General features: G+C 49.1%; 1 protein-coding gene across 8 annotated transcripts in view; it reads left to right on the forward strand.

The window, feature by feature from the left end:
* PXYLP1 (2-phosphoxylose phosphatase 1) overlaps positions 1 to 27045 on the forward strand; it is a 68961-nt gene extending 41916 nt beyond the window's left edge. For 7 of the 8 annotated variants that reach the window (XM_070493433.1, XM_070493432.1, XM_044754504.2 and 4 more), the window contains 4 exons: positions 9913 to 10071; positions 10883 to 11009; positions 20011 to 20150; positions 24673 to 27045. In XM_070493433.1, the coding sequence (XP_070349534.1) occupies positions 9913 to 10071; positions 10883 to 11009; positions 20011 to 20150; positions 24673 to 25607 (1361 nt within the window). In that variant the 3' untranslated portion in view covers positions 25608 to 27045. Of the gene's footprint in view, positions 1 to 5437; positions 5573 to 9912; positions 10072 to 10882; positions 11010 to 20010; positions 20151 to 24672 lie in introns of all 8 variants that reach the window. The other variant, XM_070493436.1, reaches the window with a different exon arrangement.
* The last annotated feature ends 527 nt before the right edge of the window (positions 27046 to 27572 follow it).

Consider the following 27572-nt stretch of genomic DNA (forward strand, 5'->3'; position numbering starts at 1 on the left):
TTAGCTTCTGATCTTAGGGAATTTCTCCTAACAATAGACGAGAGGACAGGGAGGTACCTTCACAGACGTTTATTGCATCACGGCTTCTAATGGGGAAGGCACCCGAAGCGTCCAACAGCGAACGCTCCTGCGTGCATTACACCCTGATGACATGGACCTGCCTGTGCTGACGTAGAGGTTGTCCATCACATGAAAGGACGGATGGAACTTTTACATGGGAATATGTGTGTGTGTGTCCAGTCAGCAGTGCTGATAAGTGGGGACTCTCCCATTTTAGAGCAGGGGAAGCTATGAGTTAGTAAAACTAGGAAGTGGCAGTGAAAGTAGTGAATTCAGGAGTGTCTGCAGATGCCAGACTGTGTGACGAGGAAGACAAAAGAGGAGAGAAAGCCGCAGGATGTTTTGTCAGAGTAATCACTGAATGGAGGTGAGCCAAGGACACGGTGGGAGTGGCTGGGTGGAGTTTGCTCCAAGTGCACTGACCAGCTCCCTTTTGTCTTAGCAACAGGGCTCCAGCCCTAAGCTGATGACATTAAAAAAAAAACAAACAAGAAAGTCCACCTCGAAGTGAAGTAAGTGGTAATCAGAGCGGAGCCCTGTGATGTGGAAGAGGCCCGCCCACTGACTTGGGGGCCGGGGGTGGAGGGGGCAGTTTGTGAAGCTGCTCAGAATGAGGGCTGGGGGGCAGAATCTGAATCCTGAATGAGAGGGTGCAGTCAGGAGTATGCACAGAGCACTCTGGGAACCTCTCACTGTCCTCCTGCCAATGTGGCCGCAGCACACGGTTGCCCACGGGGGCCCAGCAAAGCCAGGCTGCCCCTGGGTGGGAGGGACAGGATGCGACGCCCTCTGTGATTTATCTGGCTCAGGCTCCAGCATCACCTCTTGCCTCCCTCCCTCTTTTTCCTGTGTCCTCTAAGGGGCTGGACCCTACTGGCCAGGGGTCTGCCCCTCAGGGAACCTGGAACCCACCCATAGCTCTGCCTCTCCCCAGCCCCGGGGCTCTGCCAGAGGGTGGGATGCTGGTCTCATGAGGTCCAGATACCTTAGGGCGCAGGCCCCTCCCTCAGCTGCATTGTCGCTTTCCCTGAGGTGGCCTCCCCAAACCGCCCCCCTTCCTTTTCACCCTTCCCACAGAAGGCAGATGACTGGCCACCTTCCTGGGTGGTTGGTTTGGTGGCCTCAATGGGGTGCAGACCTTTGAGACACAGAACTCATTCATTCCTCTTGGGGGAGGGGAACAGTATCCTTGGGCCCCAGTGACTCTGTCACCGTTCCCAGCAGAACATGGACGGTCGCACAGGTTGAATCTCTGGCAGGACATCCAGCTGCACATGCACACTAAAATGTCCACTGTGGGTTCTCTGGGTGGGAAGGTTATGGGTGATTCTCACTTCTTTTTATACCTTAGTGTTGAATGGCTATTTTAGGATGAACACATGTTTATATGAATTGTAAAGATCCCTTTTCATTTTGAAAAAAGAAAAAAAAAACTCTTCTTGAGGGTGTCGAGATTGGAAACCTGTTTCCAGGTACAGTGGGTCCTTAGCCTGAGTCCACGGACGTCTGCATTGTCTCGCATGGTTTCAGGGGTGCTGTGAACCCCCGGGAATCGAAGGCAAAGCTTCTGTTTGCAGTCTTCTTTCAGGGGTGAGGATCGGTAGCTTGTATCAGCTTCTCAGAGGTGAGGCAGAGGCGGTCCAGGCCCTGAGATGGTTATGGATGGCTGGGGTTCTTTCCTAGTTCTTTTTAGGGCCTGACCTGGACGTCTCTCTGATTTCTAGCGTCTGTCATGATTTGGAGTCCTTGGTGCTTGCATCATCTAACCCAGAGGGCCCTGTTAGGTCGAGGCCAGTTATCAGTGGCCCCAGAGGAGTGCGAGGTGTCCTGGTCCCTCTGGGAGGACGCAGCTGGGCTTAAGCTCAGGCTATGTGGGACCCCTGCCCCTGCACTCTGGAGTCCTGTGGACTGAGGTCTCAGTGGCAGATGCCAGAGGGAACGACCAGGCAGGGTGGAAATAAGAGCTTGGGACAGCCTGGGGCCGGAGCTGAGCCCCCAACCCCGTGGGAGCCACCCCTGCAGTGGCTCACTGGCTCCTGCATAGGACCAGGCTTATCACTGGCGCCAAAGCACCTACTGGATTCTCATCTAACAGCGGTTCCCCATGAGGCAACGAGAATGAGGAATGAAGAATGAGTAAGGAGGAGGATAACGAAAAAGATTGGTGTTGTATTGTGGCCCCAAGTGGATACATCAGAAAGGGAACTGGGGGTTCAACTGTGTGATAATCTTGTCTCTGTAAAACCAAGTCTCTCTGGGTGTACAGATGGGGACTTGGTTTCTCACATCACACCTGTACACGGGGTTTCTAGCCCTGCCTTTAAAAGCAAGTGACCAGAGGCAAATAGCAAAACTGTGGGCTCTGGTGTCGTGATTCTGGTTTATATATGAGAATTACACACAGGCATCTTTATATTCATTGCAGAGTCGAGGCAGAATGTCATTTAAGACAACCTAGTGGGTTGAGGAGCACTAGGGGAATTGTGGGAATTGCCTATAAGAACAAATCATTATTCTTTGGCAGGCCAGTGAAGGAGAGAGAATTCAAGAACCTTTTGGATTACTGGGAGAGAGAAATCAGATGACAGGGCTAGGGGTGTCTTAGCTTATGAGAAGGCGCCATCTTGGATGAGCTGAATGTATTTAAGGGAGTCAGAGAAGCTTCTAAAATTGGGGTGGTTGAGAGGGGAGGTGAAACTGGATTGTTGAGCATCTGTGAAACGCGTGGACAGAGAGGGTCAGCATCCCTTCCCGCTCCCTAGGTGAAAGGAGCACCTTTTAGGAGCCTGTAAGGAGCAAGGATAATCACAGCAAAGGGAAGCAGCACTTCTGGGTCCCTTACCACATTGCAGGCACTTCGTGGTCTTTCACAATAGGTGATGTCTCAAGTCGTCCTCACCGCCACCCTGACACAGGTGTCATCATCTTCGTTTTACAGATGGAGAAAATGAGCCATGGTGAGGCGGGAGTACCTGCCCAAGGTCACGTAGCTAGGAAGTAACAGAGCCAGGAACTGAACCCCGGCCTTTGTGACTGTTTGGCCCCCAGCCCCGTGCCACCTCCTTGCATTCATAATCATGGACAGCAGAGGTGACTGAGGATAGACTTTGGTAGCTCTGGAAAAGGAGTCCCAAAGAAGAGGTGACTATAGCCCCTAGGGAGGTGGCCAGCCCAGGGCTGAGGTCCCGACAAGGGGGAGGCAGGCTCTGGAGCTGGGAGGGTAAAAAGTGGATGGTGGGCCACGCCTTTGCTGGTGCAGTCAGTGATGTGGCTGTGGGCAGCAGAGCCCGGAGCAGTGGAGGCAGAGCTGAGCCAGCACTTCAGCTCCATCATACCCGCCTTCGCTGGGACGCCTGGGGATCCCTGACACCTCACTTTAATCTCCCAGGGTGTCAGTATAATCAGAGGAAGAGCTGACAGCTAAACAGCACACGTCTAGGTACCATGGGAGGCAGCCTAGAGCCGAGGCAGGGATGGCAGGAGGCAGGGGTTCGGAGGCCATCTGGCTCCTTAGAAGACTGACTCTTCCACGTGGGGACGCCTCTCTTTCCTGGAAGGGCCTTTATTGGCACAGTTGGCTAGGGTCAGGTCCCCATCCCTGGAGCAGTCAGCTTGACAAGGATGGGATCCTGGAGGAGCAGCGTGAATACCCCCACCACACCACGGGGTTGGCAGGGGCAAGAGCCACTACACAGAAGGAAAAGAGGGGCAGTGATCTGACCTGGGGTGGGGCCCTGACAATGCTCTGTCAAAGTCGGTGTTTAGGCACCTCTAAAGGGCTTGCATACAGCAGACTCTTAAGGCTAGAGATGGTGGAAGAAGGCCAGGTGTGCATTCTTTTTTTAAGATTTTTGTCCTCTGCCCTGGGCCAGAGTCCTGGTATGGGGAGATGAGCTAGAGACCGTGGATGTTGGCTTGGTGCCCTGGGGGAAGGACACTGGCCTGTCTTTATGCTGGTCAAAGTGACTCTCAGGTCATGGGCTGGCTGCAGACACCTGGCTGTAACATCACCTACTGACCTTGTGGATCACCAAGTTTGTGGAAGTAACTAGGGTGGCCTGAGGCCCAAGGCCAGACAGGGGCTTGTGGCCTAGGACCTGTGCTGGTAAGTTATGATCTGACCCTGACCTGGGGTCTTTTCTCTCCTTTCCTCTATTCCATGGGGACCATCAATAAAATAAGCAAAAATTAGAGGAAGCAAATTGTCGTTAGATGAGCCGTGTCGCTGTAGACGAGTCCACTGTGGCTCCTGGGCCAAGGCTTGCTGGTAGGTCCTGTTCTGCCCAAGGCTGTTGACCCCTCTTGTGGTGACTTCCCAGTATCTCCTCTATATCCAGGTCTTTCCTGCACCCTTCCTGCTCCTCACCCCCAAACCAGTGACCAGGGTGTGCGGAGGCCAGTGCCCCCTTAATGGCCATATGCTTTCTGCTCCTCTTTTCTTTTTTAATATCTCACCACCCTCCCCAATGGGATTGTAAACTCCAGGAGGCAGAGACCGTCTACTCTTATTCTCTGAGGAATTCCCAGCAGATGCTCAGTAAATGTTGGATGACTGAGTGCAAGATGCATAAATACTAGACTTGAGAGATTAGCAGGCCTGCTTACAGGCTGCGGGGCCCTGGGCAAGCCCCTTGACCAGCCTCTGCCTGAGCTGCTTTGCCTGGCTGCTGGTTACTCTTCCCAGCGTGAGGTCCAGAGCTGGAAGAAGCAGTGCGGGCCAGTTTGGCTTGTGTCCTAGTCACAGCTACGGAATGTGTGCTAATAACGCACATGGATTCAACCTCTGTGCCTTGGGGAGGGTGGAATGGGGAGAGAGGGGAGAGGCTACGCTGTCCACGCGGACAACGCCTGATTGTTTCACGATTCTAAGAAGTTTACTAGTTGCTTTTACAAGTGAGGGGGCCCAAGGAACTGCCTTAGAGGTAATGTTCTCTGCCTTTTCTTTGACACTGAGACCCCACTAGCATCTTTACACAAGAAGGTTATAGATGTGCCGACAGGATGAAAGTGATTGTAGATGAGATGAGCAGATAAAGCAGCCATAAATGAGAGAGACTCCTGTCCACAAGTGGCTTATGGAAATCTCTGCTTGGAAATCACTCCTCGGGGAAGTTGCATACCCATTGGGACCAGGTTAATTATCAATAAAAGATGCCTCCTCTTCTGTTATTCATGTTGGCCATGGTGGTGCAGTAGCCCCAGGGCACTCACCTAGATTCATGGGGTTTTTACACCTACACAATGAAAGTCCTTATCCTTCTATCTTTTTACCTGCCTACTGTCCCTTCCAATGCTCCCACAGTCTGTTTTTCTTGCCTGATGACATTTGAGCTGCTGTCATCTGCTTGAGGTCAGCAGATTTCTAATTGTCCCACAGGGCGGCTGGAGGAGTTGCGGACCTGGGCGAGGCCTGCCAGGAGAAGCACTGGAGCCCCAGGCCCCTCGGCCCCTGAGCTTGCCCCTCGACCCCCTTTGTCCAGGTGACCCTGGCGAGCCCAGCAGAGCTGATGTGGTGAGTCCTGCAGCAGCCAGGGCCGAGGCAGCCTCCAGCCCGGGGGCTGCTCCTTCAGGCTCCTTCGCAGCTGATGTCTCCCAGGGCTCCCTGCATGTCAGCCCTGGTGGAGCCGAGTGGACCAGGCCTCAAAGGGTGTCTTGAGCCAACTTGCTGCCTCTTGTCTCTGTTTGCCCATGCTACACAGCCCTCTCTTGTCCTCCTCTCCTCTTCCGCGCGTAGCCAGCTCCCCTTCAGCCTTTCAGGCCAGCTTCGGTGTCTTCTCGAGGAAGCCTGCTTAGATGATCACCACTTCCCAGGCTGGTTGGGTAACCCTCTCCCTTAGAGCTCCCATGGTGAGGATTCAATGTGATATTTCATCAAAAGCATGGAGCACAGTGCCTGGCTCAGAGCAGGCCTTCAGTTCAATAAGGGTTTATGGAGGGCCCATCCTGTGCTGGTTGGCCGGGGAATATAAACATGAGAGAGGCACAGTCCCAGCCCTCTGGGCGTTTGAGGTGGTGGGTTGGCAAAGTCTGGACACCTCTGCTTACATCTACTGGAATGTGAGCCAGGATGGCAGCCAGGACCAGGTGGGCTCATAAAAGAGGGATGTCGAAACTGCTTGGGCATTCAGGGTGGGCTTCCTGGCAGGGTGACCCCTGGGATCAGTTATGGAGTTGGCCAGATTTGGGGAACAGAGATGGGGTGCGGGTAGAGCTGCCAGCAAAGGGAGGAGCATGGGTGAGAAACATCCTGGGGAGTGGGGGCGGCTCTGAGCAGTTCAGGACAGTGAGAACCAACTTAGGGGCGGGATGCAGGGAGATGGAGCTGGGGAGACGTCTCACTCACGGTTTCTACACACTAGAACCTCCCCTGAATGTCTGGTATCTGGAGGAGCCCTCAAAGGGCCTGCATGGACTTCCCTGCATCCTGGTGACTCAAGAAGGTGCACATGGCACGGGGTAATCTCAGCAGCTTGTGGGCAAGGCCCACAGGCCCAGATGGCAGAGGAGGCAGCAGATAAGTCTTTCTGGGTGAAAGGTCCCTGATTACCACCCACTCTTTATCTGGGGCTTTCAAACCACTGCTTCCTGGGGTTGTGGGTGTGTCATTTGGACCCAACCACCATGGTTCCTGTCTTAGTCCATTGGGATACTTAACAAATACCATAAACTGGGTGGCTTACAAACAACAGAAATTTTGTTTCTTTGCATTCTGAAGGCTGGGAAGTCCAAGATCAAGGTGCTCGCAGATTTGGTGTCTGGTGAGGGCCCTCTTATGCATCTTCTTGCTGTAACCAAAGATGGCAGAAATAGGTCTCTTTTATAAGGTCACAATCCCATTCCTGAGGGCTCCACCCTCATGACCTAATCACTTCCCAAAGGCCTCACTTCCAAATACCATCCCTTTAGTGGTTAGGGTTTCAACACGTGAACTTTGAGAGGACACAAACGTTCAGTCTATAGCAGTTCCTAAGTGGCTGTCCCAACAGACCTTACTCCATGTGCTTACAGATAAACCAGCAAACCTTGGAGACTCTGGGATGCCCAGGGATCCATGGCCCACTGTCCCTGTGTCACTCATGTTATGTCTTCTTAGCTGCACCGGTCCGAGGCCCAGACTCAAAGGGACTGTGCCCAAGGCATGGCCAAGAGGCCACCTGTGGTACCATTTCATAAAGGAGCAGAGTTAAGGACTGTGGGGTGCCACACAGCCAGGAGAATGGGATCATTAAGATGCTGCCTTAGGATATCTACTTTTCCTCATTCCCTTGCTCCGGCACAAATCCCCCATAGTAAATTACCTCCAACATCTGGGTTGTGTGTTAGCAGTTCTGGCCCCTTTCTGGAAAGAAAGTGGCTCTAGGACCAGCCAAAGAGCTAATTTTGAGTTGGTGAAGCACCAGCACTTGTTTTAACATGACTAACGCAAGTAATGAATGAAAATATGCTAATAGTAAAAAAAAAAAAAAAAAAAGTGTATCTAGACATTATAGGAAGATACATATATTTCTATTCGTATAGGACGTATGTAACATTCTTACTATAAATATATATATGTGTGTGTATATATAAAACAATGTAGACATTTATAGAAAAACAAGTAAAAATACTTCTTCTTACCCCATTCCACCCATTGCCCGGAGGAAACCACTGCTGCATGGTGACGGATGTCCTTGTGGACATTCTTCTTTGCATTTACATAATAAACAAATGCCTGTATATTCATCCATTTATCGTTTGGTTTTTCTTTACACAAAGAGAATCATGTAAATATCCAGTGACTTGGTTTATTTGCTTCATTTATCTTTGATTCTTTTCCGTTCTTTTTAACGGTGGCAGAATATTCCACAGTATGGATATAACATTCTGTTCTGCTAATGATGGATATTTAGGTTATTTTCCTTTTTTGTTATTACAAACAGCACTCAGTGAATCTCTTTGGCCATACATCTTTGTGACGGGAATTGATATCTTTGTCGAATAGATTCCAAGATGTAGAATAATGGGATCAGGGACAAAGGACATTTTGGTGGCTACCGCCGAATACTCCCTTCAAAAAGTCATTCCACCACTTTCCACTCTCACCTGCAGCGTATGGAGGTGTAGGCTTCACACCTTTGCCAGTACTGATATTATTATTAAAACACAATTTTCTAGTCTGATTCGGGGAATCATATCCTATTGTTGTTTATTTTGTATTTTTTGAAATATGAATAATGAGCATCTTTTCATGTTTATTGCCATTGGTATTTATTTTTCTGTAATTAGCCTGCTCATATCATTTACTGATTTTTCAGTTGTAGGAACTCATATGCACTTTAGATATTAATAATTTGTTGTGTATGTTGCAAATATTTTCCTTTCAGTGATTTGCTTGTCTTTTACTTTTGTTTATAACTTCTATTTGCCAAAGGAAATTAGGAAATTGAAATGAATTTAGACTGGTGATTGGGCCCTGTTTTAGCTATTGTTCAAATGTATATATATATATGTTATGGTGATTAATAAACTTTTTAGAAGTGATTCATAAGCACATCTATTTTCATGTATTTCCTTAGTTGGTAGTTACTAAAAATACAGCTATTATTGTGTAGAGAGTTCCAGAAAATCTGAGATGCTACGAAGAGGTTTCTCATACATGGGAATATTGGGGACCACCGACCCAGAAAATAGACTTAACATCTGCTTGTAAATAATTGATAACATATTAGTCACGACTTACTTGGCTGAAAGTAACTGAACCCCAACTCAGACTAGCTCAAGCAAGAAGAGGACTTGCTCAGCTTACATACCTGGGACATCTAAAGGAGCTTCTGGCTTCAGCCACATCCGGACCCAGGGGCTCAAAGGATGGATGTCCTCAGGTCTTTCTCTCTCTCTGATTAACTCCCTTCATTTCTTGGTCTGGCTTGTCTCTACTTAGCATCTTTTTCACTGCTGACAGAGGCTGTCCACGGAGGGACAAATGGCTGGGGCAACCCCAAGTTTCCATTCTTAGAGATCAGCATGTAGAATTCTAGTGTCTCTGTACAGCTCCTCTCTCAAGGAAAAGGAGTCCAGTTGCTCCATCACTGTCCTCATTGATCCTGTTCACATGTCCATCACTAGCCAGGGGGCAGGGACATTATGACTGATGGTGGTTCAATCAGAACCACAAAGGGAGGGGAAGGAGTGGTTCGCCAACAGAAAGAGGGGTGCTGGATGGACAGACATAGCAGACTGCAGGGCCCGTGCGTGACTTCCAGGAGACTGTAGGGGAGAAGCTACCTGGAGACAGAGAGTGGGCTTGGGATGGGGCTCCATCCGCCGTGTACGCCCTGGGCAGCTGCCTCGGCTCCCCCGGATCCAAGGCTCTCTTCTCTGTAAAGTAGTCTTGGGAGGATTAGTGAATGATGCCTGCGATGGGGCTCTGGGGCCACAAACTGCGAATCAGGTGATATCAAATAAGACATGTCAGACACCACATCTCGCCCCTTGTAGGTCTGAGTAGGCGATGGTTTCCTTCCTCAGTATTTACTAGAATTCTGAGGGTGTTAGGAACGAGGTGGTTGGGTTGCATGAGGTTGGTGTGTAAGTTCTTCCTTCCCACTGTGAGCGAGGCCCCTTTCTCTGGGGTAGCCCACCCAGTGTTGCATGATAATTATTGGTGAGGAGAGAGCAATGGCTTTGAGAAAGAGGCGGGGCACAGTGGGGCTCAGGAAACAGGATGGGCAGCTGACCATGTGCTCTCCACTAAAGTCTGCCCTGATGCTGAGGGTGAGAATAGTTCATCAAAGTAGACATGCAGCCGCACACAGGGCCCCTGCCGCTGGTTCCTGTGACCGCATGTCGTGACCCGCTCTGCTTTCCTGGCAGTCCACCTGATCCCAGTGTCGACGGCTAAGAATGGAGTGAGTGGCAGGAGTCGGAAGAGGATCCTGCCGGACCCGGTGACGGAGCCCCCGGTGACGGACCCTGTCTACGAGGCTCGTTTGTACTGCAACATCCCCAGTGTGGCTGAGCGCAGCATGGAAGGTAGGCCTGGCGGCACTGCCCAACTTGGTGCCCAGATGGACACCTCTCAAGGGCCTAGTTCTTCAAGCAGCACAGCATGGTGGCAAGGAACCCGATGGCTGGGGCTCCAACCCTGCAGTGGCCACTAGGCCGTGCCCTTGAATGAGTTCTCAAGTCAGCTCCATATCTGTAAAATGCGGTACCTACTCACAGGGCTGCTGGGGGGATTACGTACCTGCTTGAGCAGCACGCGGCTCGTGAGAAGCCTTCCACCAGAGTTTGCCGTTGTCATGATTTTTAGTGATACATCAGCAAGACGGACGGGTGGCCGTGGCAGGCCCTGGGGCATCGCCTCAGCCACCCCCTTTTCTGGGTTGGCTCCCTTGGGACTTAGGCATCCTGCAGTGACGGGGTGGGAAAATAGGATCTCTACGTTGAGTTTGGCTTTTTTGAAAGTGTATCAGAGTGATGCTGAACATGTGTCTGCTGGTGCTCTGCCTTGCCTCCTGAGAGCTCTAAAGCAGGAGTCATTGTTTCCAGCATTGCTGTGGGCCTCCCCTGGTCTGTGGATGGGAGTGAGTCCACATGAATGGTCTTACTCCTGATTCACTGGCCTCCGGCCCCCAGCCACACGCCCAGAGCCTCCTGTGACTTCTGGGGATCTGGGACGTGAGCAGCCCTCTCACAGTCCCCTGCCCTGCCTTGTGAGTCTATTCAGGGGCCTCCACCCAGCACAGCACCATCCAGTGTGGTCACCCCTCCCCACGCCTGCACAGTGAAAAGGGCTGACACTTCCCGAGTGATAACCAGATGACATGCTCCTCTCTCACAGGCCACGCTCCGCATCATTTTAAGCTGGTCTCAGTGCATGTGCTCATTCGACACGGGGACAGGTACCCGCTGTATGTCATTCCCAAAACGAAGCGACCGGAAATTGACTGCACTCTGGTGGCTAACAGGTAAATTGCACTTTTTCTAAAAGTCATTTTCAAGAATCTGTTATCTCTGTCCAAATCAGAATGCTGACTGGAGAATTACGGGATGGGGAGTGACCAACACTGGTTGAGCGAGTACTCTTTGCCAGGAGTCTGATCTTCAGAACAATCTTGCATGTTAATGCCTTTTCACGGTTGAGAAGACAGAGGCCCAGAGAGGTGCAGACACCTGTGTGAGGCCACTCAGCAGATAAACTGAGATTTGAGCCCAGGCTCAGCTGAGGCTCACTGTCTCACCCTGCTGTTCTTCAGTTTGAGAAGCAGCTGGGACATGGTGTGGTGAACACTGGGTTAGGAGTCCTCAGACCTTGGCTTGGCACTTCCGTTCAGGGCAGCAGCTAAGTCCCTTAGTCTCTCTGAGCATCAGCCTTCTAGCTCTAAAATGGGGATAACAGTGCTGACCAGGCAGGGCTGGGGTGAGGAGTAAGTGAGATGACAGAGGGGAATGCGCGCTATCAGTTGCAAAGTCATATAAATGTAAGATATTACTTCAACCTTTTAATTTTTCATGGGAGTAGAGACAGCCTGCTGTTGGATGAGCCCTTAGGATGAAAAATAATTGAAAAGAGAGTGGAAATTGTGCATATGGAAATGGCATGGCTCTAAAATTAGAGGCACGGTTAGCCATAAGGAGATGGGCCAGACCTCAGCAGACGTGTCTGTGGGCACGTAACCTCCCGAGCAGAGTTCACTGGATGAGGAGAGAAGACGGGGGGGGGGGAAGACGTGACTGGGATGGAATGCTTCTGGGTGCCAGCCCGCCCCGGGCAGGGCCAGCCTGGGGACCCACAGATTGCCTCCCTGCAGCCAGGCTGTTCTTTCACAGTAGACTGCAGAGTGAAGCTGGGAGTTTCAGGTTCTCTTCGCATCTCAGCCTTCTCATGGTCCAGTATTACGGGAAGATTAAGTGAACCGTTTCATGTAAACATCATGAAATACTCTGTGACCGGAGGCCTTCACACACTTTTCATTTCCTGCTGGAGGTCCTGAGGCTCGCGCCCTGGGTATTTGTGCCTCTCTTCTATGTTCAGCAAGCACAGATGCATGTCCTAGTGTCCCGTGGGTTGGAAAACACCCTGGATGCAGTCCGGCCCATGTCAGAGTGCCCTGCAGACACCGGCTTTCTTCCTCCAGTCTCTGTCGTGCTGTGCCAGCCTCCCCGCTGGGACCCTCTGCCCCTGCCATACCCCTTCTTGCAGGCCCCTCACTCCTTCAGGCCTTGCACCTGCCGTCTGGCTTGCTTGGGCCCCATCCCTGCTTGGCCCACTTCTGCAGCCTGTGCAAAGCGCCCTGAGATGCTGCCCGCTCTGGGAGACCTCTCCTGGTGTATCGGGATGGATTCTCTGCTTGTATCGGGCGCTGTCGCTGCCTCACCCAAACAAACGGGGGATGTACGGGAAGGGTGTCAGAACAAAATACCTAATGGCCGGACCTTAACTGGCCTTAGGACTAGGGCAAGGGCGGAGGCCACTTGCTGTGCTGGGAATTTAGCCCTTTAGTTTCTGGATCATGGGGATGGGCTGGAGTTTCTGGGGTGGCAGGAAGGCGCAGGGTAGGGTACAGGGAGGGCAGCCCCAGGAAGTGGCTTTGCTCCATCAGGTACCACAGAGTTTCCATGTTGTTAACAACTGGCATAGTCCTGCCATCGCATACTGGCTGGACATCCACCCTTTGAACAGCCTGGGCACAGACGGGCCCCTAGGCCTCTTGAATTGGCCAGACCCAGGCCAGCCTCCAGGACTTTGTGGACAGTACTATGCCTCAGCCCTGGTGACCTGCAGTTTCTGCTCCCCTTTCTCTAGCCGGGCTTCAAATTCCCAGATGTGAGAATTTGAGTGGCTCAGCTCAGTCCACAGGTCTGTCTCCAGACCAGTCACCTGTTGTGGAAAGGTCCCTGGGCACCGTGAGGCCTCTGGGGGCCACCCTGGCTGTTCCCAGAGAAGGGGCCCATTGGGCAGGGCCATCTGGCTGCATGCAGGGCCTTCCCTGTGCACCTCGGTACTTTGCAGCTTGTCCTCCCAGCATCATTGTCTCTGCCCTCCCTGCACCACCGCTCCTCCGGGGCACTGGGACTTACTCCTTCCTGAAATCCTGGTGCCCAGCCTGAGCCTGGCATGTAATAGTTGGTGGACTGGGTTGGTTGCAGAATGAATTCAGGACCTCAGAGAGAATCGCAAGTCATAATTGCCTCTCATGTGTTCCTATCACGTGCCTAGCAGCAGATGTGAGCCTCGGCCCTGGAATCCTCTGAGGCCTTTGTAACGTGTGTGATGTAGGGCAGGTCGCTTCACCCCTGAGCCTCAGTAGTCTGTTCTGGAATGTGGGGGTGGTAATCCCCCCCTTGTCACATCCTTGTGGAGTCTGCCTAAGGTGATGGAGTAAAGCACTGAGCCTGATCTGTGGTGTCGTGTCATTTACCGCAGCAGCCTGGAGGTCTTCTGGGGTTCTGCCTCTTTCCTCTCAGAGTGGGGTGGTCACAAGGCTGGGCCAGGTCCCAGGGCCCCTCATTCTGTCACAGTGATGACAGGATCCTCTGATGGGACCATTGCTGGAGCTCCCACCTGAGAAGCACGGTTCCTGGGGACCCGCCGCCCCGGCTGCCTCTGCTCTCATTTTTCCTGGCCTTGATCTCTTGGCCTAGTTTTATATTACTGAACATTCTGTATTTTTAGGAGCTACTTCACATTCTTTGTAGAAAGAGGGTGGAGTATGCATATTTAATTAATGTCATTTTAATCAATTCCATCTTTAAAAACAAGATAAGTTGCCTTGTTATAAGCAAGCACTTAGAGTACGCCTGAGCAGGACTCCCCGCCAAGTGGACCCGCTTGGGGCCTCTGAATCCCCTGGGACTGCGGGATCCACGTCACCAGCAGTGCCTGTTGCCTTCCCAGGTGTTAGTTCCACCTCAGGAATTACTTATTTTTATGGCCTCCTAAAAGGCGCTGAGTTCTGGCGTGCGTCTGTTGCTCTAGTCTAGTGAACGGGGTCTCTGGGCCCCCAGGCAGGGGTGCGTGCGCTGAATCAGCAGCCAGATGCATGTATGGGTTGGTTGCCCTGGTATTTCCCTTCCCGATGACACATTCCATGGCTCTCAAAGTCTTTGTGGTGGAAGCTGCCTCTTTGTGAATGCCACGTGCCTTGTGACAAAGATGCTATTTTAACCCTCATAGGACTACATTTAGCCAGCACTAAGGCTATTAGCCATTGATATGCTGTGTTTAGTAAGTGCTTATTTTTTTGTATTCATGAATATGAATCAGATATTCTTCTCTACATCCAAGGAAGAAAAGAATATTCACTTCAATCAGCATTTATTCAATAAACTTTATTTTTAAACTCCTATCATGTGCCAGGTTCTGTCATATGTGCCTGGCTCATGTACCAGGAGGTGGCACGCGAGCAGGCACCTAAATGAAGTGAAGGAGACAGACCTATGAAGATCTGGGGGAAGAGTGTTCCTGATGGAGGGAACAGCAAGTGCAAAGGGCCTGAGGCTGGGAGAGCTGGGCTTGTATGAGTAACAATAAGACCAGTACGTGGCTGGACTGGAGAAGTGAGGGGGAGAGAGAGGGCTTCGAAGGATTTACAGAAGAAAGGCTGTTCCTGCCTTCAGAGGCCTCACTTACCTCTAGAGAGACAGACCTGGTGCCTGGGGCATGGTAAGCCAGCGTGGGTGGTAACAGCAGCAGCAGTGTTAGAGAAAGAAGTGGAAGAAGAGCAAGAAGTAGAAGTGGAAGTAGTTTGGTACCGTATTTGGGGGCATGGGCCAGAAGAGGGGCGGCCTGACTCAGTTTGGGCAGGCAGGGGAGATGGGATGGTAGATCAGGGAAGACCACCGAGAGAAAGGGACGGAAAGGGTGTGCAGGAACAAGTCAGGTAGCAGCTGATGATAAACAGTACCTGCGGTGGTGAGACTTACCTGTGCAGAGGTGTGGGGAGGTGGGCCGCTCAGCCCACAGGCGTGAGCGTGAAGTGGAGAGTGGGTAGCAACTAGGTCATCTGACGCTTTGAATGCCCAGCTAAAGAGTGTGGACTCCAAGCATTTACGTCAGGTAAAGCAGAAGGTCCAGAAAGCTAAAGACTGAGAAGAGTGCATTGAGTTTATCTTTCTAGAATCTCATTTTATTAATAATATAAAATAATAATTTCTTCAACTAGCACAAATTGTAAGGCGGCGAGGGAGCTGGGGAGTGAAGGAATGAGATTATGAAGATCTCTGGCCGCCATGATGTGGAGGATGGATTGGAGGCTGGCAGTGGTGTTTACATTGTTATGGGGATAACGACCCAGAAGAAAGACTTCACACAGAGTCAGAGCCCAGGCCCTTAAGGTGACCTACAGGGCTCCTGTGCTCACCCCTTACCCGTCTGACCTCACCTGCTGCCCTCCTTGCCCTCACTCACTGCTTCAGCCACCCTGGGCCTCACTCTCCTTCCTGCACGCGGCTTTTCACTGCCCATGTCCTCTCTCCAGACGGCTGTTCCCCAGGTAGCGTTATGGCCAGTTCTCTCACCTCCTGCAAGTCTTTGCTCAAATGTCACCTTCTCAGTAGGACTACTCAGAACACTCTAGTTAAAATTCAGTGGACTTTTCCTTCTGTCCCTGTCTCCCAGGTCCTCCTTACTTGCTCTTCTTTTTGATAAACGCATCAAACATTTCACAGCATGTCTTACCTTCTAACACACACATGCATGTATAGTGTTCACTGTATGTTGTCTGTTTCCCTGAGCTAGAATGTGAGCTCCTGAGGGCACTGGTGTTCATTTGCTTTTGTTCAGTGCTGCTGTATCCCAAGTGCCTAGGACAGTGCCTGGCACATGGGAGGAACACAATAAATATTTGTTGAATGAATAAATGATGGAGGCTGGAACTCAGGGAGTCGCAGCAGAGGTGGGGGCAGGGGATCTGAGAGAAAGTTATAAGGTGGGATGGATGGGCCTTGGTGATAGGTTGGGTGGGAGTAAGAGAGAAAGAGAGGACAGGGCCCCGGTTTCTGACTGGGCATCTGGCCAGAGGTGGTACCCCTCCCTGGAGTAGAGAGCTCAGATGGCAGGAAGGGAGGGAGGTTATGTGGACAAGTTGCCCTCCTGAGTTTGAGCTATCATCAGACATCCCAGCAGTAATTTCTAGAAGGCAGTATAGGCTGTGTAGTTGCGGGGCTCAGGAGCATTGTCTTGCTGGGAGATAGAGGTTGGTTTGAGAGTTGAGCATGCAGATGGCAGTGGAAGCTGTGGGCTTGAGTGGGATCCCAGAGCCTGTGCAGTGAGGGAAGGGCCAAAGCACAGCCCTGGGACACACCAGCCTGTAGCCGCACAGAGAGAAAGGAGGGTCCCGGGAGAAGATGGTGACGTTGCACACAGGGAAGAAGGCAGGAGAGCGATGTTATGAGAGCAGAGGGTGGGCACAGTTCCAGGGAGCAGAGGGGCAGTTAATCACGTCAGGTAAAGCAGAAGGTCCAGAATGCTAAAGACTGAGAAGAGTGTATTGAGTTTATCTTTCTAGAATCTCATTTTATTAATAATATAAAATAATAAATTCTTCAATTTGCACAAATTGTAAAAATCTTTGGTATGAATTCATTGCAGTTTCCAGCCATGAAAGCTCTTCTGAATTGTGTTTTCTGATAACAGTGTCGCTGGTCTGATCCCTCTTCTCAGCTTGTCTTAATGTTCTGTGCAGAACTCAGTAATCGCTCAGATTATAGCTAAGCACAGGAAATTTCTCACGGGTGGGTAGATTAGCCTCGGGGTTCCGTCTCAGGCTTTGTGGCATAAATAGGTGTGAACAGTGCATATAAAAATGTAAATAAGAAGGCTTAAGATAATAGCACTTTCAAGTCTTTCAATTTTCCGTATGAAAACAGATTTCCCAGTGAGGTGACAATAACATGAGTTTTTCCTGAAGAAAAATTCATCCTCACAGATAGAATCATTTCTCTGCTAGTCAGGGTAAGGCTAGGCTGTTGTGACAAAGAGACCCAAGTATACATTACCTTAAATAACAAAGAAGTTTTTGTGAAGTTCTGAGATGAGAGTTCCGGGACCTGACTTGGCTCCTCCTGGTCATTCAGGGCCCCAGTTTCCTTCCAGGTCTCTGCTGCCACCATGCCCTCAGGATGTCTACATGATTGAGCCAGGGCTGCTGCCGTGCGGGAACGGTGGCCAGAGGGAATGAAGAGTGTGATAGCCCAGAGGTGGCATACCTCCTCCCATTCCATTGGCAAAATGTAGCTCTACCTAACCACTAGGACCTCAGAAACGGGATCCAACCAAGTTCCCAAGAAGAGAATAGATGTTCGTGTATTAAAGAAAAACCAGAACTAGACAGTAGTTAAAGCAGTGAAAACAGATTTTATTCAGGAACTAACGCAGTAGGGAAAAGAGACCTGGGTATAGAACGAGGCTTAATTCCAAATATGGCATGGACAGGTGGGAACTTGTCAGAGCCAAGGAGCAGGGTCGGGGGCACTGGACGGAAAATTACTAAGTAGAGACGTCGGAGGTGAGGGGGAATTCCGGCTAAACCGACCTGGCAGAATTCTTGCTGAAGCCGGGCCGGGGTGATCAGACACCATCTGGGGATGAGGAATTTGATCAGACATCGGAGTGATCAAAAATCAGGAGTGGGCGATTCCGGCTAAACCCACTTAGCAGGATTTTCGCTAAAACTGCGTGATGCAAAGAGGGACAGAAATCCAAAGATGGACATGAAAGTCCAAGGAAGAGGGTTCAGAGGAAGCTATCTAAAGTTTGGTCAAAGAGAATCTTTGTCACAATTAGTAGTCTCACCCACAAAGGACTTTATTATTAATATTTCCATCAAAATCTGAATATTTTAATAAATACTATGGGAGCTTGCCATATTCGTTGTTATAGATTATGGAAGGCTTGGGCTTTCCATGAAGCTCCTAAGGCTGGGGCACCTCCCACTTGACTTCATTCACATGTGGTTTGGGAGTAGCTACCATGTGCTGGGTGCCCTCTCAGTTCCAGGGGTGGAGCAGTGGACCCGGCAGGCAGGACCTGGTCATTCAGATCCAGGACAGGCTGAGGACTCAGGTTACCTGGTCCTCTTCTGGTTTAAAAGCTCCAGCCATTTGTTATCTCTTCTGTAAGTGACGTTTTTCTTCTATGAATCTTCATCTTTCCATACCAAAAACAAGCTCTCCTGAATCCCGTTAGGTATTAACGCATCATTAAGCAGTCAGATGCCCTGAAAACCCAGGACGTCTCAGCGAACACTTTCAGTTGTGAAATTTCATTTTTAATATTGGCAGAAAAGCTTTCTTAGATCTTCAAAAATCACCAACTGGAAATAATGGCCTGGAACAGAACATTTGACTCCTGTTAATGGATAGCCTTTGTTTATGTGGATTCATATTGGCAACTTCATTATCAGTCTGGAAATTTTATTTCCCAGTTTGCAAATATTTGTATTTTAGCCTCAAGAAAAATAATATGTTCTCTGTTTTTATGGACAGACATGATGCCCTCATGCAATCCAGGGTAATTTATTAGACTGTATTGTGTATCAGGATTAGCATTCTCTAATTTTAAAACGTATTTTTTAAAAGATGGATTTTTTTTTTAGCTTTATGTTTTTGAAAGATAATAAACCCATTTCAGCAGCCTTTTTAAAAGCATTGCCACAGTTAATTGGGCATTCAGACAGCAGGGGTCTGCCATCAGCACAATTTATCTTTGCTTCTTTTCATGCTGATTTAGTCTAATAGGGAACGACTCTATCTGTCCACTTCCTTTCTGCTGGAAAATGTATGTACTTTCCATAGGCCATGTCATTATTCAGAGAAAAGGTGTGTATATTCATAGGCCATCTCATTATTCAGAGAAAATGTGTATATATTCACAGGTCACTTCATTATTCAGGGAAATTTTACATTAGTGACTAGAAAGATAAATTTTGATTTACCACATGTACTTCATGGCAGAAATATAATGTCAGATCTAAGGAAAAAACTGTTTTTTAGCTATTTGTTACCACCCCACATGAAATGAGATGCTGTATGTGCAAAATGCATAGTGAACTGTAGAGAGCAATAGAGATCTTGGTTAACCTAATCAGTCAATTTTCTTTAAAGGAGATTTTCCAGCGGTCAGATAAGTTAAGGATTAGGGGTTACCCAGGTGAAGGTTGGGGTAGGTTTTCCAGGAGGAAGAGGCAGCATGTGGGAAGTCAGAGGCCTGAAAGAACGAAGTGTGTTGGGGGAACAGAAGGTGGTTGGCTGCGTGTGGCCAGAGCACAACATTAGAGTGGAGAGGACCGGGGGCCCTGAGCCTCAGTGAGGTGGGGCCAGAACAGACTGACGGGCCATGCATGGCTCCTTCCGGAAGGTGGTAATGTGGAAGAGCAGTGACGAGTTGAGGTTGCCTTTTGAGTCCATCTCTCTGGCTGTGGAGAAGGCGAGACTGGACTGCAGGTAGACAAGGGGGAGCCCCTGCCATCCAGACAGAAGCTGCCTGAGCCAGAAGCCAGGCAGTGGCTGCAGGGACGCAGGAGAGAGGGCTGGAAAAGCCCCAGGAGGACATGTCTGCAGGACTGGAGGCAGGTGGCATGTGTAGGGGCAGGGAAGGGAGAAATGAAGGAGGACTCCCAGCCTAGGCATGACTGCCTGGTGGGGGTCGGGGGCCTCCTGGAGAGGGAGAGAGGAGGGGCGCAGCTTGGGGAGCCTGGAGGTGGAGGGCGAAGCTGGCTCCCACAGTGCTGAGAGTGACGGGCGCTTCTGCAGGGCTTCAGGGCTCAGGCCGGCCTCACGGAGCCGGGATCTGATGTGTAGGTGTCAGTGGCCAAGTAGTATTGAAATTAGAATTTAAAAGTGATTGAGCCAGTATCTATTATCGTAAGAAAGGGCATGACACACTTGGGATTTTGTTTGCTGAAGTTGAAACCGTTGTGGCCTGTTTTGGAGCAGGCTGACTACTAATTCTCTGTGTTGTCTCTTTAGGAAACCGTATCACCCTAAACTGGAAGCTTTCGTTAGTCACATGTCAAAAGGACCCGGAGCCTCTTTCGAAAGCCCCCTACACTCCCTGCCTCTTTACCCCAATCACCTGCTGTGTGAGATGGGGGAGCTCACGCAGACAGGTACGTGTGGCCGCGTCCCCTCACTTGCCTCCTGCCCACTCCTCCATCTGGCACACATCTGGAGCAGAGGCTCCTGTGCAGGGCGCTCGCTGTGGGCTCACAGGGGTAAATACGGACTGGCCTCGCAAGTGGTTCTGAGCCCCCAGGGTATCTAATTAGACATCTGATTTCTAAAAATTAAAAATTACCCTTTTTCTTATCACAAAAGCAATATATGTTCATGGAAGAGAAATTAGGAAAGAAGATTAAGCAAAAGGAAGAAAAATTTAAAGCACCCATAATTCCACCAAAGAAATTAGTAATCTTTCTTCCTGTGCTAATGCACGCATGTGCACACACACTGTTATCTTTCTAAACACACTGTTTTGTAACCCACTTTTTCACTTAATATATTGTGATACTCTTTCCCTATCAATGAATATTCATCAACCACATCATTTCTGATGACTACATATTGTTCCACTATGGGTGGGCCATAATTTACGTGACCAGTCCCGTGTTCTTAGATACTTCAAACCAAACACCTGCTAGGGTCTCAGGGAGAAGCACATATGGCAGATCCCCACTAAGCACGGGGTTCGTGTGGCCGAGCGTGTTCCTCATGGGAGCCCATCTTTCCCTCTGCAGCCCTGTTCATACCATTGTGCAGCCAGTTCACTGTCAGGTAGGTTGGTGAGTTAATTGAGGTGCCACCTTTGTGGGGAAGAGACGGAACTGGTGGTCCCCCAAGAGGTTCCAGCTTCCTACTTCTTCCTCCCGGGGCCTCAGAGGACCTTTGCTTGGCCACAGCCTTCCTGGAAAAATCAAGAGGATCCATTGGCCATGTTCTGCTTTCTTGTTGCACCAGCATCTTAGGACCGCAGCTTTGACGGAAGGAAGGTCTCTGTCCCATAGTTGCCCTGTTGGGTTCTGCCATGATTTGAAAGCCATTATTACTGGGGAGAATGAGTGAGTGACAAAGTGGGGCAAGCTGAAGGCTCTGGAGGAACAGCCCTGAAGAAGGAGTTTGTCAAAAGCTTTTGATAATTCGTTCCACATGCACAAGCTCCACGTTAGTTTAAAGCAGGCAATCTCATCCTACCAGATCCAGCACCCCTTTTATTAACAGGTATTTTGTGGTGCTCGCTTAACTACCCTGAAGTGAAATCTAAATATAATATAACCAAATATATACGTAAGTTTTAAAAAACAGTTATATCGGGCACCCTAACTGTAATACAAAGGAGAAACAAAAGGACGCTAATTTATTACATATTTCTGTGCATCTCAGTGTAAACGCTTGGGCACACCTGCCCTGGAAAATAGAACGAAGTGATCAATTGCTTACACTTAAACGGGATTGGTCACCATGACAGTTACACACGCGGAACGACTGAGGGATGTTGTATTGGTGACTCTAATACCAGGTCGGGACATGATTTTTTGACAAGTTCTGATCAAAACAAAATACAGATGTCCCTTAATTTATATTGCATTTCTGGAAAGTTCAGTGAATGTTAATGTTATGCAAAAATGGTTTTGTGTTTATGGACGCAAAAAGCAGATTCTAGGCTAAAGGATTTAGATGGGTTTTCACATGTGGGAATGTCTCGCGGTACATTCAGAAATCATGTGGGACAGAGAACAGTTCCTGCAGACTGTCTAGCCCCCGGCTCCCACCTACTCGGTATCGGGAACATTCCTCCTCATATTACTGTGACAACCCAACCCCCAAACCCTCCCGAGGGCAGAACCAGCCTTGCTGAGAACCACTGGTTAAACTCTCTGGTTGCAAGTGACAGACACCAACTCAAGCAAAAAAGGGACATTTATTATTATAAGGATTCAGGGTGCCTCACGGACTCTAAGGGCAGGAGACTGGAACCAGGAATAAAAAAGCTGTCTGTCCCCACCTCTGTGATTGGGCTGTGTGTCTGTCCACAGAGTGAGAGTCCTAGCCACATCCAGAGACAAACTTGCAAGTCCAAATTCTTGAGAGTGAGAATGTGATGGGGTCTTGAGGGTCAGGTGACTCTGCATCGGGCAGTGGGGGCCCAGCCTCTGGATCTAGGGCCTGTTCCCTGAGAAGAGGTGGGGGCAGGTGGCCTCACACACTTAGAGACGGTCATTCATTCTGGCCTTTCTTCTCAGTTGCTGTATTATCAGCATCATTTTGCTAAATTAGTATTACTCGAGAAATAATTTTTGTAGTACTGTTTGCTCCTGTTCCCTTATTCACTTTTAATGGTCACTTTTATCTTCTATTTTCAATTTCATTACAAATGCATAGCTGTTATAATAACCATTTATAACTGGCACACTTTTAGCACCCCACAGGAACTATATAAGACAAGATGGATCCTTAGTGCTTACCCTGCCCAAGATGCTTTGGCAGCTGCTGAGTGTCGGGGAGCGGGGTGGCTGGATGAATAAGATGCTCCCGTGCGTGTCCTAAAGGAACTGCAGCCGCAGTGGGATGACACGCACAGAGTCACTAACTGCAATGCGCAAGCTGCACGGTCTTCCAGATAAACTCATTCTTGGAGTAGGCAGACCTGTAAATCGGGGGCAGTGCTATTCCCGCAGAGCTGGCGGTGAGTTCAATTAGAGCACGTGTGAAGTGCCCAGCACAGGGCGAGCACATGCAAGGCTCCCTGAATGCAGCTAACAATAGAGGTCCAGCAGCTATGGGCGCAGAAAGAATTGTTCCTTTGACCTGGGGGAGGAGGAAGGAAGACTCTACAGGAGTATCGGAGCCGGGCGCTGGATGAGGAACGGAGAAGGGGAAGAGCATGAGCAAAGTTGTGAAGATGCAGGCTGAGTCTGGAGAGTGAAAGAAGCCCTAAATGGCTAGCACTTAGTATTTCTGCATGAGAAGGTAGGAGGACGTGCTGTGAGCAGGGGCTAAGAGCCCAGGGGTGGGGCCAGATGGGGCTTGAGTTCTGGCTCTGCCGCTTCTTAACTGTGAAGGGCTCAGGGCCTCAGTTTCCTCACCTGTAAAATAAGGAAAATGAGGATAATAATAATAGTGTGCCTTCTCTATTGTGTTTTTGTGAGGCTTAAAGGAGAAAGTTCTGGCACACAGTGAGCACTCCAACTTTAATATATGTAGCCTAAGAATACGAGGTAGGCCCAGGTGTGAACTGGGGCCAGACACGGATTCTTGATCCTCATCACTCATGGTTTGCCCCTTTGTGCAAATCCTTTTGGAAATGCTAACACTGTCCCAGCCCCGATCTCAGAGGGAATTCTGCTCTCAGTACTCGTCATTTGGAGTAGGACCTACACACCCACCGTGGGTTTTTTCTGAGCCCTTCCCCTTCCTGAGCCAACACAGTTCCCTCTGTCTCACGCACATCCGCCTTAAGTTGTCTTCTATTTGTGATGGGGCTTTTCAAACCGTTTGGGCATCTGCATGAATGACATGACTGGTCAGAGGGGCGGCGTGCGGTTTACGCTCTCAGAGCATTCCTAGCTGTGACTGAAACTCCATCCCTTACATCTGTCGGTGAGGGTGAGCTTGCTTTATCTTGGATTGCCCTCTCCTGCTTGAAGATAAGGCTTTTTTATTTTATTTTTTCAAGATAATTTATACTATACTGTGGTAGTTCAAAACTAAAACAACGAAAAGGTAAACTTGAAATTCTTCCTCCCCTCTGTGTTCCATCCGCCCCATTTCTGTGCCCCGTCATCCCCAGGTAACCACTGAGTCTAGTTTCTTGTGTCTCCTTCCAGAGATTCTTTATGCCAAACACAGGCAACTACAAATACGCATCCTTATTTTTCCCTCATTTTTAAAAATATAATAATATATTATATAATATAATATACTGTTCTGCACTTGCTTTTGTTCACGTATTCTATCTGGGTACCTGGGAGATCATTCCATATCCATACAGAGAGAGTATCCTTGTTGATATGCTGGTAAAGTCCCAGCAGGATGAGCAGAATGTACCTGGAAGGTTAGCAGAGAGCCTTTGGCCGGGAGAGGAGGAGGATGGGGTGAAGGTGGGAGCTTCCTAGCGCTGAGGGGACTGAGCAGCCAGCACTGGTTGGCTGATTGACTCCCGTGAGCTCTCCCTGCACAGTGAGGAGTGCTGTGAACCTGGGCAGGAGGAAGAAAGCTCTCCTTGGGCCCATGCCAGTCACAGCCTAGACATCCACCAGTGGGGTGATTCCTACTCTTTGAGGCCCGCCAGTCACAGCACCTCCCCCAGGGAGGGGGCTGGTGAAGAGGAAGGGATCGAGGCAGATCCTCCTTGTGCCCCCGAGAAAGGCCATGGGTCCAGAGGACAGGCCCCTCCTCTGTTCACCCCTTCATGGATTATCCATGATATCCATGGTTATCCATGATAACCCGGAGGGGCTCCTTCACCAGCTGACGTGAACTCGTTCTTGCAGCTTCCATGTGGTGGGGAACAGGCTCGAGTAATTTTTCTTACGCTTATCTAACACATTCCAGGGTTGGACACTGACTCAACTTCCCTTTGTCATTCCTTTTGCTAAGCTGGCAGTAAGGAACGCTTGTCTCCCTCTGTTTCAGGAGTCGTGCAGCATTTGCAGAACGGCCAGCTGCTGAGGGACATCTATCTCAAGAAACACAGACTCCTGCCGAATGACTGGTCCACAGAGCAGCTGTACTTAGAGACCACGGGGAAAAGCCGGACGCTACAAAGCGGGCTGGCCCTGCTCTATGGCTTTCTCCCAGATTTTGACTGGAAGAAGATTTATTTCAGGCACCAGCCCAGTGCTCTCTTCTGCTCTGGAAACTGCTATTGCCCAGTGAGAAACCAGTATCTGGAAAAGGAGCAGCGTCGGCAGTACCTTTTACGTTTGAAAAACAGCCAGCTGGAGAGGACCTACGGGGAGATGGCCAAGATTGTGGACGTCCCCACAAAGCAGCTCCGAGCTGCCAACCCCATAGACTCCATGCTCTGCCACTTCTGCCACAACGTCAGCTTCCCTTGCACCAGAAATGGGTGTATTGACATGGAGCACTTCAAGGTGATCAAGACGCATCAGATAGAGGACGAGAGAGAGAGGCGGGAGAAGAAGCTGTATCTGGGGTATGCGCTCCTGGGCGCCCACCCCATCCTGAATCAAACCATCAGCCGGATGCAACGAGCCGCAGCAGGCAGGAAAGAAGAGATCTTTACCCTCTACTCTGCCCACGATGTCACTCTGTCCCCAGTTCTCAGTGCCTTGGGCCTTACGGAAGCCAGATTCCCGAGGTTTGCGGCCAGGTTGATCTTTGAGCTCTGGCAAGACAGGGAAAAGCCCAGTGAGCATTCCGTCCGGATTCTTTACAATGGCGTTGATGTCACATTCCACACCTCTTTCTGCCAGGACCACCACAAGCGTTCTCTCAAGCCCATGTGCCCCCTCGAAAACTTAGTCCGCTTTGTCAAAAGGGACATGTTTACAGCCCTGGGAGGTACTACTAATTATCACGATGCATGTCACAGGGAAGGGTTCTAAAAGGTACTCAGCGCAGTGCTTACAGAATCTATGCCAAAACAGAGGGATGGGAAAGGTCTGCTTTTCGAACTATCTGTTGCAAAGGGTACAAGATAATCGATTTTTAAAGGCTAGAAATCGTGTCTGGGAGCCACATAGACAGTTTGAGTTGGACAGAAAGTACGTTGCTGTAATTGGGTACGTGAGTTACTTGGTACGTAATGGCCAGTTCACAGAGAAAGAAGAGTACTTTGTCGTAGCCAGACTTTGCTGACAAGGCCAGAATATTTCAATACCCAGAGTTGCCAAGCCAAATGTGTATTCTTCTGATCTGCCATGGTACTGTATGATGGAACCAGCAAACCTCAGCCAGAATTTTCTTAATCGGGGACAGTCTTTCCTTGTCCTTGTTCAGTGAAAAATTTCCTGAAGTTATTTATCTAAAATAGGGGTTGACACACTTGTTCTGTAAAGGGCCCGGTAGTAAGTATTTAGACTTTGCGGACCACGTAGGGTCTCTGTCACAGGTATTCAGCTCTCCCTTGTAACGTGAAAGCCACCACAGACAATACATATGCCAATGCGTGCGGCTGTGTTCACAGGCCGCACAGACAGGCGGTGGTGGGCCAGGTTCGGCCTGTGAGCTATAGTTTGCTGACCCCTGACCTAAAAAGCAGGCTTTACTCCAACTGCACTTTTAGCACTTTGAGAACCAGTTGCAAAGGGTACCAAGAATTCTCTTGTGGTGCCTCCAGGAACTTCTGCTAGAAACACAGGATTTGGTCCATATCTGACATTAGAACAAGACTTGAGGGCAAATAAACATTGAATCAGAATGAATCATAGAAAATGATTAGAATAATACTTGATGTTCATGATAATTGTGGTATAAGATAGTTTTAAGTATGTTTTAAATATTTGTCTGCTGTAGTCTCTTTGCTGTATATGCTGAGATTTTTGTATCCCATTTAGTATTTTTATAGTCTAGGAAAATATTTTCTAAGGCCAGTTTTAGATGTGCTTTATTCCTATGTAATATTCAATTTACTGCACCTGTGTGGTGGTTAGAAGGAGTCGGAAGCTGAATTCAGGCACTTTCTTCCAATAAAACTAATGATAGCTCATTCCCTTTGACAAGCTGTAGATTTGGATCAATTTTTAAACCATTTTCATCAGTTTCAAATGGTAAACTCTAATTGATTTTTAAATAAGTTTTGGAAGAACTTTGTTACTAGATAGTTAAATAATCTTTATAACGTATTTTATATATTAGAAGCAATTATAATTAAATCTGTGATTTTGGAACTAAAATGGTGCTAGTTCTGTGTGAAGAAATGTAAAATGCAAGTGAGACGCTCCAGCGTCATTGGCATTCCAGCCTTGTCTCTTTTTGTCCAGTGTCGCATTTGAATACATCTGTTTCGATTAATAAATTTTGGAAGAATACTCAGATGTACAATTAATGGTTTGTCCCTATAAGTCATTCTAGTTCTTTTCAAGTGAGTTCCAATAGTTTTTAAATTTATCTTTTTTTAAGAAAATAAATAAAGGGTTTTAAATTAGAAAACTCTGCAGTACTCATGGGGAAAGGAGGGCCAGGCCCCCTGGCCCAGCAGGGATGACGGAGGGACCACAGAGGGGCCACAGCTTCCTTCTCTGACAGCAGCATCGGGGCTCAGTGAGCCTGGGGAAGGTGTCATGGCTGGTGGCCTTGGACAGGGTTAAAATTTATCTTAACTGCTTCTTTTGCGGCTGAAAATCATGCATTGTCTCTCACGTATTTTAAGCCTAATCAGTTTTTTTTGCTCCTACTCACAATATATCTGAATTAGAACTGCAAAACACAGCTTGAAGATTTAAAAATAAAAGTGAATCAGAAGATGTTTTAAAAATCAACTTGCAACATCAGTTGGTAAAGGTAAATATTTTTGGATAAGAGTCAACATTAAATGTACGGACGTAGGTTTTGCCTCCCAAGACATCAGG

Source organism: Equus asinus, chromosome 21, assembly GCF_041296235.1.
Source record: "Equus asinus isolate D_3611 breed Donkey chromosome 21, EquAss-T2T_v2, whole genome shotgun sequence".
Taxonomy (NCBI): domain Eukaryota; kingdom Metazoa; phylum Chordata; class Mammalia; order Perissodactyla; family Equidae; genus Equus; species Equus asinus.